The 13715-nt window shown below is 64.0% G+C and overlaps 1 protein-coding gene across 1 annotated transcript in view; it reads left to right on the forward strand.

Annotated features, from left to right (window-relative positions):
* LOC140400198 (seipin-like) overlaps nt 1-13419 on the forward strand; it is a 94150-nt gene extending 80731 nt beyond the window's left edge. The window contains exon 4 of the mRNA XM_072489664.1: nt 13318-13419. Coding sequence (XP_072345765.1) covers nt 13318-13419 — 102 coding nt within the window. The remainder of the gene's footprint in view (nt 1-13317) is intronic.
* The last annotated feature ends 296 nt before the right edge of the window (nt 13420-13715 follow it).

Genomic DNA, 13715 nt, shown 5'->3' on the forward strand with positions numbered 1-13715 from the left:
GGGGGAGAATGAGGGACTTGCTCCCACGGGGAGTGGGGGGAATGTGGGACTCGCTCCCACAGGGAGTGGGGGAGAATGTGGGACTCGCTCCCACAGGGAGTGGGGGAGAATGTGGGACTCGCTCCCACAGGGAGTGGGGAGAATATGGAACTCGCTCCCACAGTGGAGTGGGGAGAATGTGGGACTCGCTCCCACAGGGAGTGGGGGAGGATGTGGAACTCGCTCCAACAGGGAGTGGGGAGAATGTGGGACTCGCTCCCACAGGGAGTGGGGGAGAATGTGGACTCGCTCCCACAGGGAGTGGGGAGAATGTGGGTCTCGCTCCCACAGCGACTGGGGAGAATGTGGGACTCCCTCTCACAGGAAGTGGGGGAGAATGTGGAACTCGCTCCCACAGGGAGTTGGGGAGAATGGGGGACTTGCTCCCACGGGGAGTGGGGGGAATGTGGGACTCGCTCCCCCAGGGAGTGGGGGAGAATGTGGGTCTCGCTCCCACAGGGAGTGGGGCAGAATGTGGGACTCGCTCCCACAGGGAGTGGAGGAGGATGTGGAACTCGCTCCCACAGGGAGTGGGGGAGAATGTGGGACTCGCTCCCACGGGGAGGGGCGGAGAATGTGGGACTCGCTCCCACGGGGAGTGGGGAGAATGTGGGACTCGCTCCCACAGGGAGTGGAGAGAATGTGGGACTCGCTCCCACAGGGACTGGGGAGAATGTGCGACTCGCTCCCACGGGGAGTGGGGGAGAATGTGGGACTCGCTCCCACGGGGTGTGGGGGGGAATGTGGGACTCGCTCCCACAGGGAGTGGGGGAGAATGTGGGACTCGCTCCCACGGGGAGTGGGGGAGAATGTGGAACTCACTTCCACAGGGAGTAGGGGAGAATGTGGGACTCGCTCCCACAGGGAGTGGGGAGAATGTGGGACTCGCTCCCACAGGGAGTGGGGGAGGATGTGGGACTTGCTCCCAGGGGGGAGTGGGGGGAATGTGGGACTCTCTCCCACAGGGAGTGGGGGAGAATGTGGGACTCGCTCCCAGGGGGAGTGGGGGAGAATGTGGGACTCGCTCCCACAGGGAGTGGGGAGAATGTGGAACTCGCTCCCACAGGGAGTGGGGGAGAATGTGGAACTCGCTACCACAGGGAGTGGGGGAGAATGTGGAACTCGCTACCACAGGGAGTGGGGGAGAATGTGGAACGCGCTCCCACGGGGAGTCGGGGAGAATGTGGGACTCACTCCCACAGGGGGTGGGGGTTAATGTGGGACTCGCTCCCACGGGGAGTGGGGAGAATATGGGACTCGCTCCCACGGGGAGTGGGGAGAAAATGGGTCTCGCTCCCACGGGGAGTGGGGAGAATGTGGGACTCCCTCTCACAGGGAGTGTAGAGAATGTGGAACTCACTCCCACAGGGAGTGGGGGGAGAATGCGGGACACGCTCCCACAGGGAGTGGGGGGAATGTGGATCTCGCTCCCACAGGGAGTGGGGGGAGAATGCGGGACTCGCTCCCACAGGGAGTGGGGGAGAATGTGGGACTCCCTCTCACAGGGAGTGTAGAGAATGTGGAACTCGCTCCCACGGGAAGTGGGGAGAATGTGGGACTCGCTCCCACAGGGAGTGGGGGGAATGTGGGACTCGCTCCCACAGGGAGTGGGGGGAATGTGGATCTCGCTCCCACAGGGAGTGGGGGGAGAATGCGGGACTCGCTCCCACACGGAGTGGGGGAGAATGTGGGGACTCGCTCCCACAGGGAGTGGGGAGAATGTGGGACTCGCTCACAGAGGGAGATGGGGAGAATGTGGGACTCGCTCCCACTGGGAGTGGGGAGAATGTGGGACTCGCTCCCACGGGGAGAATCTGGGACTTTCACCCACAGGGAGTGGGGGGGAATGTGGGACTCGCTCCCACAGGGAGTGGGGGGAGAATGTGGGACCCGCTCCCACAGGGAGTGGGGAGAATATGGAACTCGCTCCCACAGTGGAGTTGGGAGAATGTGGGACTCGCTCCCACAGGGGAGAATGTGGGACTCGCTCCCACGGGGAGTGGGGAGAATGTGGGACTCGCTCCCACAGGGAGTGGGGGAGGATGTGGAACTCGCTCCAACAGAGAGTGGGGAGAATGTGGACTCGCTCCCACAGGGGGCGTCATTCTCCGAACCCCCGCCGGGTCGGAGAATGGCCGTTGGCCGCCGTGAATCCCGCCCCCGCCCCCGCCCCCGCCGAAGTCTCCGAAGGGAGAAAAGTCGGCGGGGGCGTTAATGGCGCCGCTGCCGCGGAGAATGTCACGGGTCTGCGCAAGGCAGCCGATTTTCGGCCTGCCGATATTCTCCCTTCCGTATGGGCCGAAGTCCCGTCGACGTGATGACCGTTCACGTCGACGTGAATCAAACCTCCTTTTCATCGGCGTGACCCGGTGCTCCAGGCTCACGCCGACCAGCGAGGAGGTGAGTGACGGCCTGGGGGGTTGGCTCTGGGCAGGAAATGGCGTGGCCGCAGACTGATTGCCTGAGGAGAGGTGTGTCTCGGCTCGTGTGTGTGTGCGGCGGGGGGGGGGGGGGGGGGTGGTTAGAGTAGGCTGGGCTCCGGGGGAGTGCCGGGAGGGGGTCCGTGCCGGGGTGGAGGTTGGGGGTTGTGGAGGGGGTCCGTGCCGGGGTGGAGGTTGGGGGGGGGGTCCGTGCTGGGGTGGAGGTTGGGGGTTGGAGAGGGGGTCCGTGCCGGGGTGGAGGTTGGGGAGGTGGTCCGTGCCGGGGTGGAGGTTGAGGAGGGGGGTCCGTGCCGGGGTGGAGGTTGGGGAGGGGGTCCGTGCCGGGGTGGAGGTTGGGGGTTGGGGAGGGGGTCCGTGCCGGGGTGGAGGTTGGGGGGGTGTCCGTGCCGGGGTGGAGGTTGGGGAGGGGGTCCGTGCCGGGGTGGAGGTTGGGGGGTGTTCCGTGCTGGGGTGGAGGTTGGGGAGGGGGTCCGTGCCGGAGTGGAGGTTGGGGGGTGTTCCGTGCTGGGGTGGAGGTTGGGGGTTGGGGAGGGGGTCCGTGCCGGGGTGGAGGTTGGGGGGGGGTCCGTGCTGGGGTGGAGGTTGGGGGTTGGGGAGGGGGTCCGTGCCGGGGTGGAGGTTGGGGAGGGGGTCCGTGCCGGGGTGGAGGTTGGGGAGGGGGGTCCGTGCCGGGGTGGAGGTTGGGGGGCGGTCCGTGCTGGGGTGGAGGTTGGGGGTTGGGGAGGGGGTCCGTGCCGGGGTGGAGGTTGGGGGGGGCTCCGTGCTGGGGTGGGTGTTGGGGAGGGGGTCCGTGCTGGGGTGGAGGTTGTGGAGGGGGTCCGTGCCGGGGTGGAGGTTGGGGGTTGGGGGGGGGGTCCGTGCTGGGGTGGGTGTTGGGGAGGGGGTCCGTGCCGGGGTGGAGGTTGGGGGGGGGGGGGGGGGGTCCGTGCCGGGGTGGGTGATGGGAGGGCAAATGAGTTGGTCCACCTGGCCAGGTGCCAGCCTCCAACAGTTGGACCCATGCGGTCCATGCCACCTGGCTGGGGGGAGGAGGGGATATGGGCAATGATGACATGTCGTCGTTCCCCTCCCCCCCACCAGGTCGTCATGTTTTCAGATCATCCAGCGATGTTGGCCGCCGTGGTGGCAGCCGCTCATGTCTATGTTGCCCTGGATGAGGAGGAGGAGGAGGAGGAGGAGGAGGAGGAGCGTGCCAGAGAGGCGGCGCAGGCTGCCGCAGAGGGGCAGGCGGCAGCCGCCCAGGCTGGAGGGACACCTGACCGACAGGACGAGGAGGGGGAGGAGGACGTCGCGGCCCCACGGCAACGGAGGCACCTGAGGGCGCCCCGTGTGTACCGGCCCCGGCAGTCATACCAGGACCTCACGGACCGGGAATGCAGGAGGAGACTCCGGATGACCCGGGAAACCGTGGCACACGTCTGCCACCTGCTGGCACACCTGTCACTGCGTGGCACTGGCGGGGGACACTCTCTCCCCGTGTCCGTCAAGGTTACGGTGGCTCTGAACTTTTATGCAACGGGGTCATTCCAGGCACCGAGTGGGGACCTGTCCGGCATATCGCAGACATCGGTGCATCGGTGCATCCGGGCAGTGACAGATGCCCTTTATGCCATGGCGCACCGCTACATCCGCTTCCCCGTGGACCGGGCCAGCCAAGATGCCCGGGCCGTGGGCTTCTCTGCCGTGGCCGGGTTCCCCATGATCCAGGGCGCGATCGATGGGATGCACGTCGCCGTGCGGCCACCTGCAGAGAACAGGGCCGTGTTCACTAATAGGAAGGGGACCTATTCAATGAACGTACAGGTGGTCTGCGACCACCGCATGGTGATCCTGCACGTCTGCGCCCGTCACCCAGGCAGTGTACACGACTCATTCGTGTTGTCGCGGTCATCCATCCCCGGCATGTACGAGGGACGCCATCCCCGGCTGAGGGGCTGGTTGCTGGGCGACAGGGGCTACCCATTGCGATCGTGGCTGATGACGCCTATACGGAGGCCACGCAATGAGGCGGAGAACCGCTACAATGATGCCCATGTAGCGACAAGGGGAGTGATCGAGAGGTGCTTTGGCGTGCTGAAGATGCGTTTCAGGTGCCTGGACCTCTCTGGGGGCGCCCTCCAGTATCGGTCAGATAGGGTCGGTCGCATCATTGTGGTGTGCTGCGTCCTGCACAACATAGCCCAGCAGAGGGGCGATGTGCCGCAGGCAGAGGAGGGCGGAGTGGAGGAGCAGCAGGAAGAGGCCCAGTCCTCCCCAGATGAGGGGGATGGGGCAATTGGTCAGGGCAGACGGGGTAGACACAGGCGGGTGGCTGTCCACCGTTACCGGCTGGCCCAGCGGGCACGGGACAGACTGATAGACGCCCGCTTCACTGACTAGATGGGCGTGGGAATCGGGTAGTATGGCCACAGACCGCACACCATGGCAACAGCCGACCACCCACACCCCCCACCCATCCACCCACCCAGCACCCTCACCCCCCTCCCCAACCCCACACACCCCACCCGCATGCACACCACCCCCCCCCCATTGCCGATCCACCGGCGGCACAACGGGCCGGGCTCACCCAGTTGCGGGTGGACGCGTGTCTATCGCCGGCCATGGAGAATGATGACAACCCGCCCTGCGATGAGCTCCTGGCTCTACATCGTTGGACTATATCTAACCCATGGCCACAGTACCACCATCCACCCGGACCATCCCTGCATGCGGCTGTGACACTGCAGCGCACGGTCCCGTCCTCTGCCCGGGGGATGTTGATGGCGGCCCAGGGGGAAGGGGGCAGACTCACCTGGGCTGAGGTAAGACCACCCCTCACACACACACTTGCGCTCAACGTACATGACACCCCCCGCACACTTTGGACAGAGCACAAAGGCAGCTTCGGTAGGTGTAACATTGACTTTAATAACCAAAGGAGTTCATGCACGTGCCCTAGCGCCTAAAACTCATCTGTGCCCTGCACCCGTGCCAACCTACTCAGTGTCTAATTGTTTGGCCTTACGGGCCCTTTGACTACGTCTACGTGGTTCCCCAGACGGTACAGCAGAACTGGAGGTGGACTCCTGTGATTCCTGCCCTCTGACACTGGACCCCTTTGGCGGCCGTTTCCTGGGGCGTCCTGGCCTAGATGGGCCAGGCTGCGGGCCCGGGCGTCTGGGATGGCGAGCTGCCAGCCTGTCCTGCCCGTTGCCCACCTGATGCACCTGGGACAGAAGGGGGGGAGTCCGAGGTGTCGCGGTGTACCGGGACCTCCCCTACAGAGGGAGCCGGGACGGACCATACCACCTCCTCCTCCCTCGGGGTGCCCGATGGCCCCCAGGCCTCTACATGGGTGGGGGATGCGAACGGACTGGCCATCCGACGCCCCCCCGACATCTGGCGCTGCCAGTCCTGGAGGCCCGTGCTGGTATCGACAGGGGTCTGCAGGTTTGCAGCCATGGAGCCCAGGGTGTTGGCAAACCCTGTCTGTGACAGTGCGACGCCGGCTCGCAGCATGGCCACTGGCGCCGATGCCCTCAGCGATGGCCTGCTGAGACTGGGCCATGGCCTGCTGAGACTGGGCCATGGCCTGCAGAGACTGGGCTATGGCCTGCTGAGACTGGGCCATGGCCTGCTGAGACTGGGCCATGGCCTGCTGAGACTGGGCCATGGCCTGCTGAGACTGGGCTATGGCGTTGAGCGCCTCTGCCATCTGGCGCTGGCACTGGCTCATGGCCTCCTGTGAGAGGGCAGCCATTTCCTGGGCCACAGACGCCGCCTGCACGGAAGGCCCCAGGCCTCGCAAACCGTTCCCCATGTCTGACACCGTCGCACCCATTGCCTCCACCGCGGACGCCACCCGTGCGGCGGGTGTCAGCCTGGTGGCACGCATGACCGGGACCACTCCCAGCTCCTGGACGCGGGTGGACTCCTCCACCTGCGACCGCAGCCGCCGCAAGCCGCCCGTCACCCTATTCGCTCGTCTCCGTTTCGGTGGTTGCATCGGATCTATGTGTGGGTGTGGTAACTGCAGGAACCCGGGATCCATCTGGGCGGCAGATGTTCGCTTGGCCTGGGCTGCCCTCCGACCGCCCGGTCCCTCTGCTGCTCCTACCTCCACCTGCTGTACCGGGACGGCTGTGTTGTGCGCACCAGTGAGTGTACCAGACGCCTCCTCACTAAAGTGCCCAACCGTGGTGAGTGTTTCTGCGATGGTGGAGGGTGTTGGTGACAGCAGTGGCGTTGTGTCGTGCTCTTCGTCCCACTCTGAGTCCATGGCACTTTGGGGTGGGGGTTCGTCTCCACCCATCCACTCTGAGTCACTGTCCGGTATTTCGTCTTCCTGGGTAGTGCTGTCCCGGGTAGGGGTGTCCTGGGCAGTGCTGTCCCGGGTAGTGGTGTCCCGGGTAGTGCTGTCCCGGGTAGGGGTGTCCTGGGCAGTGCTGTCCCGGGTAGTGGTGTCCTGGGTCGTGGTGTCCTGGGTAGTGGTGTCCCGGGTAGGGGTGTCCTGGGTAGTGGTGTCCTGGGTAGTGGTGTCCTGGCTCGGATGTGACGGGGGCCTGTGGCTGCCCCCCTCATCGCTGGGTGGTCGCTCCCGCACGTGACGGGGGTGTCGTCTCCCTGTTGCTCCAGGTCTCTCCATCTCCCGTGGTGTGCGAGGGGCATCCTGCGGGCGTCGCATGCTGGAGGGTGCGGGTCGCGCCGTCTCCCGTGGTCTCCGAGGGGCATCCTGCGGGCGTCGCATGCTGGAGGGTTCGGGTCTCTCCGTCTCCCGTGGTCTCCGAGGGGCATCCTGCGGGCGTCGCATGCTGGAGGGTCCGGGTCTCTCCGTCTCCCGTGGTCTCCGAGGGGCATACTGCGGGCGTCGCATGCTGGAGGGTGCGGGTCTCTCCGTCTCCCGTGGTCTCCGAGGGGCATCCTGCGGGCGGTCTGCATCTGCGGGGATGGGTGCCTGGACGTTTGGTCCTGCGATACACAATGAAGCATGCATGGTTAGACATCAGGCAGTGATCAGGTGATACGGGGGAGGGGGATATAGGGGAGGGGGGATATGGGGACGGGCTGTCGGTGGCTCACTTGCTCGTGGGGCCCCGACCTCTGCATCAGCAACCTCCCGGTCCTCAGGTCCGCCAGCCAGTTCCAGGGCCCTTTCCTCGTGTACGGTCAGTGGCCTCTCATCAGCGGGCCCTCCTCCAGTCCTCACATGCTCCCTATTGTTGTGTGCGCGCTTCTCCTGGGGGGGGGGGGGGGGGGGTGGCAGGGGTAAAAGGCAACAGTGTTCGGCAGGTATATGAATGCACGCCATCGGTTGCGCGTGCATTGCAGAGGTTAAGGTTAGGGCTGGATTCACTTGGGGATATGGGGGAGGGGGGGATATGGGGGAGGGGGGGATATGGGGGAGGGGGATATGGGGGAGGGGGGGATATGGGGGAGGGGGGGATATGGGGGAGGGGGGGATATGGGGGAGGGGGGGATATGGGGGAGGGGGATATGGGGGAGGGGGGATATGGGGGAGGGGGGATATGGGGGAGGGGGGATATGGGGGATATGGGGGAGGGGGGTTATGGGGGAGGGGGGATATGGGGGAGGGGGGATATGGGGAGGGGGGGATATGGGGAGGCTCACCCTGCCTGCTCTGACGAGGTCGTTCACCTTCTTGTGGCACTGGGTGCCTGTCCGTGGTGTCAGGGCCGCAGCGGTGACGGCCTCTGCCACTTCCCTCCACAGACGCTGGCTGTGGCGTGGAGCAACTCTGCGGCCGTGCCCGGGATACAGGGCGTCCCTCCTCTGCTCCACCGCGTCCAGCAGCGCCTCCACATCGCGTGACTCGAACCTCGGGGCTGAGCGACGGCCAGCCATCCAGTCGGGTGTTGCGGTCGGGTGGGGGGGAGCAGCGCGGCCTTATGAGCCGTCACGCCGTGCAGCGCGTATGACGCTGCACGGCGTGAACCACTGCGCAAGCGCGGATCCCGTTACGTCGCTGCTAGCCCATTCCGGGCCGGAGACTATCGACCCATTTTTCTGAGGTGACGCAAGTGGGATTTGCGCCGTTTTTTGCGCCGATCGGCGGACTTTCCGCCGATAACGGAGAATTTCGCCCAGGGAGTGGGGAGAATGTGGGACTCGCTCCCACGGGGAGTGGGGGAGAATGTGGAACTCGCTCCCACAGGGAGTGGGGGAGAATGTGGGACTCGCTCCCACAGGGAGTGGGGAGAATGTGGGACTCGCTCCCACAGGGAGTGGGGAGAATGTGGGACTCGCTCCCAAGTGGAGTGGGGGACAATGTGGGACTCACTCCCACAGGGAGTGGGGGAGAATGTGGGACTCGCTCCCACGGGGAGTGGGGAGAATGTGGGACTCGCTCCCACAGGGAGTGGGGAGAATGTGGGACTCGCTCCCACGGGGAGTGGGGAGAATGTGGGACTCACTCCCACGGGGAGTGGGGGAGAATGTGGGACTCGCTCCCACAGGGAGTGGGGAGAATGTGGGACTCGCTCCCATGGGGAGTGGGGAGAATGTGGGACTCGCTCCCACGGGGAGTGGGGAGAATGTGGGACTCGATCCCAAGTGGAGTGGGGGAGAATGTGGGACTCGCTCTCACAGGGAGTGGGGGGAGAATGTGGGACTCGTTCCCACAGGGAGTGGGGAGAATGTGGGACTCGCTCCCACAGGGAGTGGGGAGAATGTGGGACTCGCTCCCACAGGGAGTGGGGAGTATGTGAAACTCGCTCCCACAGGGAGTGGAGGAGAATGTGGAACTCGCTCCCACAGGGAGTGGGGGAGAATGTGGGACATGCTCCCACGGGGAGTGGGGAGAATGTGGAACTCGCTCCCACAGGGAGTGGGGAGAATGTGGGACTCGCTCTCACAGGGAGTGGGGGGAGAATGTGGGACTCGTTCCCACAGGGAGTGGGGAGAATGTGGGACTCGCTCTCACAGGGAGTGGGGGGAGAATGTGGGACTCGTTCCCACAGGGAGTGGGGAGAATGTGGGACATGCTCCCACAGGGAGTGGGGGGAGAATGTGGTACTCGCTCCCACAGGGAGTGGGGAGAATGTGGGACTCGCTCTCACAGGGAGTGGGGGGAGAATGTGGGACTCGTTCCCACAGGGAGTGGGGAGAATGTGGGACTCGCTCTCACAGGGAGTGGGGGGAGAATGTGGGACTCGTTCCCACAGGGAGTGGGGAGAATGTGGGACTCGCTCCCACAGGGAGTGGGGAGAATGTGGGACTCGCTCCCACAGGGAGTGGGGAGAATGTGGGACTCGATCCCAAGTGGAGTGGGGGAGAATGTGGGACTCGCTCTCACAGGGAGTGGGGGGAGAATGTGGGACTCGTTCCCACAGGGAGTGGGGAGAATGTGGGACTCGCACCCACAGGGAGTGGGGAGTATGTGGAACTCGCTCCCACAGGGAGTGGAGGAGAATGTGGAACTCGCTCCCACAGGGAGTGGGGAGAATGTGGGACTCGCTCCCACAGGGAGTGGGGGAGAATGTGGACCTCGCTCCCACAGGGAGTGGGGAGAATGTGGGACTCGCTCCCACGGGGAGTGGGGAGAATGTGGAACTCGCTCCCACAGGGAGTGGGGGAGAATGTGGGACATGCTCCCACAGGGAGTGGGGAGAATGTGGGACATGCTCCCACGGGGAGTGGGGAGAATGTGGAACTCGCTCCCACAGGGAGTGGGGGGAGAATGTGGGACTCGCTCCCAAGTGGCGTGGGGGAGAATGTGGGACTCGCTCCCACAGGGAATGGGGAGAATGTGGGACTCGCTCCCACAGGGAGTGGGGAGAATGTGGGACTCGCTCCCTCAGGGAGTGGGGAGAATGTGGGACTCGCTCCCACGGGGACTGGGGGAGAATGTGGGACTCGCTCCCACAGGGAGTGGGGGAGAATGTGGGACTCGCTCCCACAGGGAGTGGGGAGAATGTGGAACTCGCTCCCACAGGGAGTGGGGGAGAATGTGGGACTCGCTGCCACGGGGAGTGGGGAGAATGCGGGACTCGCTCCCACAGGGAGTGGGGAGAATGTGGGACTCGCTCCCACAGGGAGTGGGGAGTAGTGGAACTCGCTCCCACAGGGAGTGGAGGAGAATGTGGGACTCGCTCCCACAGGGATTGGGAGAATGTGGGTCTCGCTCCCACGGGGAGTGGGGAGAATGTGGAACTCGCTCCCACAGGGAGTGTAGAGAGAATGTGGGACTCGCTCCCACAGGGAGTGGGGGAGAATGTGGGACTCGCTCCCACAGGAAATGGGGGGAATGGGGACTCGCTCCCACAGGGAGTGGGGGAGAATGTGCGACTCGCTCCCACAGGGAGTGGGGGAGAATGTGGAACTCGCTCCCACAGGGAGTGGGGGAGAATGTGGGACTCGCTCCCACAGGGAGTGGGGAGAATGTGGGACTCGCTCCCACAGGGAATGGGGGAGAATGTGGAACTCGCTCCCACAGGGAGTGGGGAGAATGTGGAACTCGCTCCCACAGGGAGTGGGGGAGAATGTGGGACTCGCTCCCACAGGGAGTGGGGAGAATGTGGAACTCGCTCCCACAGGGAGTGGGGGAGAATGTGGGACTCGCTCCCACAGGGAGTGGGGAGAATGTGGGACTCACTCCCACAGGGAATGGGGGAGAATGTGGAACTCGCTACCACAGGGAGTGGGGGAGAATGTGGGACTCGCTCCCACAGGGAATGGGGGAGAATGTGGAACTCGCTACCACAGGGAGTGGGGGAGAATGTGGGACTCGCTCCCACAGGGAATGGGGGAGAATGTGGAACTCGCTACCACAGGGAGTGGGGGAGAATGTGCGACTCGCTCCCACAGGGAGTGGGGGAGAATGTGGAACTCGCTCCCACAGGGAGTGGGGGAGAATGTGGGACTCGCTCCCACAGGGAGTGGGGAGAATGTGGGACTCGCTCCCACAGGGAATGGGGGAGAATGTGGAACTCGCTACCACAGGGAGTGGGGGAGAATGTGGGACTCGCTCCCACAGGGAATGGGGGAGAATGTGGAACTCGCTACCACAGGGAGTGGGGGAGAATGTGGGACTCGCTCTCACAGGGAGTGTGGGGAGAATGTGGGACTCGCTCCCACAGGGAGTGGGCGAGAATGTGGGACACGCTCCCAGAGGGAGTGGGGAGAATGTGGGACTTGCTCCCACAGGGAGTGGGGAGAATGTGGGACTCGCTCCCACAGGGAGTGGGGAGTATGTGGAACTCGCTCCCACAGGGAGTGGGGGAGAATGTGGGACTCGCTCCCACAGGGAGTGGGGGAGAATGTGGGACTCGCTCCCACGGGGAGTCGGGAGAATGTGGGACTCGCTCCCACGGGGAGTGGGGGAGAATGTGGAACTCGCTCCCACGGGGAGTGGGGAGAATGTGGGACTCGCTCCCCCGGACCTGGATCTGGGTAAGTAGGCCGGCAGCAGACCACTCCTTCCAGTGGGGGGCGCCGGCTGGTCGGTGGGCCCCGAATGAGGAGGGGGGGGGGGGGGCGGTGCCTTTCCCAACACGTCACTCCCGTTATAGCTTGGTCCTTGTATCCCGGCCCCGTGGATCCGCGCGTTGTCTCCGCTCGTTCTGGCCGCCTCCCGAGTGGGTGGGGTGTCGTCGCTGGCCCGGGGGGGGGGGGGCGTCCTCAATCTCCGCCGTCATTGTTGGCGCTGAAGTGCACAGCAGGATCCCACCGCCCGGCATCGCTCCCTTAACCCGGGTTTCAAAGCTGCCGCGGACGTCAAGCCCAGCCCCACCCCGCTGCCTCACACCGCCAGGGACCCCGGGTTGGATACCCGGCCTGGAGTGACTGTCTGTGTGGGGTCTGCACGCCCCCCCCCGGCCCCCCGTGTGTGCGTGGGTTTCCTCCGGGTGCTCCGGTTTCCTCCCACAGTCCAGAGGTACGCGTATATATGTCCATGGGCGGATCGGTCGGGCTAAAATTGCCCCTCAGTGTGCAGGGATGTGTTACGGGGATAGGCCGGTTGTGGGGGCGGGGGGGGGGGGGTAGCGGGCCTGTGTCGGGTCCCCTTTTGGAAGGTCGCTGCAGCCTCGGTGGGCTGAATGGGCTCCTTCTGCACTGTAAATTCTTTGATCTCTCGCGGGTAGATTGCAAAGATTCCATGGCCACTATTCCGCGAAGGGGAGCGGGGGGGGGTCCTCTCTAGGGTACTGAGGCCGATATGTATCCCTAATCATTAAGAATCAGCGTGATCTCCGTGGGATCGTTCTGTGCTTCGACCGCACCGTATTTGGTGCCCCTTTTGGGCTGCGAACTGCTTCGAGGGATGCTCGAGGGAACAGGGCGAGGAGGGGCGGCCCCCACCCCCCCCCACTGCCTCCGAATAGAGGGCTTTCGGCGTCGCTGTGCATTCTGGGATGGCCCGGCCACCGTTGCTGGCTCGGCTGAATCGCTGAAGGAGGCCGTTCGGCCCCTCGAGCCTGTCCCGCCGTTCAAGGGAGTCGTGGCTGAACTGCGGCCTACCTCCTGAGGCCTGTCAAACGGGGCCAAGTTTGCTGAACAAAAATCTCTCTCAGATTTAATAGTATTAACCGTTCTAGCATCTACTGCCACCTGTGGGGGAGAATTCCAAACCTCTATCCCGCTTTGATTGAAAACGTTCCTCCCAACATCTCTCCTTAACTGTCTGACCCTAATTTTTAGACGATGCCCCCGAGTTTTAGAATCTCCAACTAGTGGAAATAGTTTATCTTCATCCACCCTGTCTTTCCCTGTTAAATATCTTAAATACTTTGATCAGATCAGCCCTGTTTTAGAGAAAACTGGTCTAATTTGTGTAACCTCTCCCCGTAACCCAACCCCCTGTATTCCAGGTATTATTTTTATAAACTGACGATTCTCGAAGATGGCGGCTGCTCTACCAGACAAGGAGCCAGAAGAATTCCATGGAGTTTCATCCAGTGAACCCACATGGACATACCTCTGGGCCAGTGGCTCCCTGGAATAGCTTACAGCTCAATCCGCACCCCAGTGAGCACATTGACCCCTGGATCTGTACCCCAACTGTTGCAACTGTACCCCAGTGAGTGCCAGTGACCAGGGTTCCTGAACCCCAGTGAGTGCCATCATGCAGGGCAACCTGTACCCCTGTAAGTGCCAGCACACAGTGCCACCTGTACCCCAGTGGGTACCAGTGCCACCTGTACCCCAGTGAGTGCCAGGGCGCAGTGCCACCTGTACCCCAGTGAGTGCCAGCACACAGTGCCACCTGCACCCCAGTAAGTGCCAGTGCCACCTGTATCC

Source organism: Scyliorhinus torazame, chromosome 24 (genome assembly GCF_047496885.1).
Source record: "Scyliorhinus torazame isolate Kashiwa2021f chromosome 24, sScyTor2.1, whole genome shotgun sequence".
In the NCBI taxonomy this organism is placed as follows: Eukaryota; Metazoa; Chordata; class Chondrichthyes; order Carcharhiniformes; family Scyliorhinidae; genus Scyliorhinus; species Scyliorhinus torazame.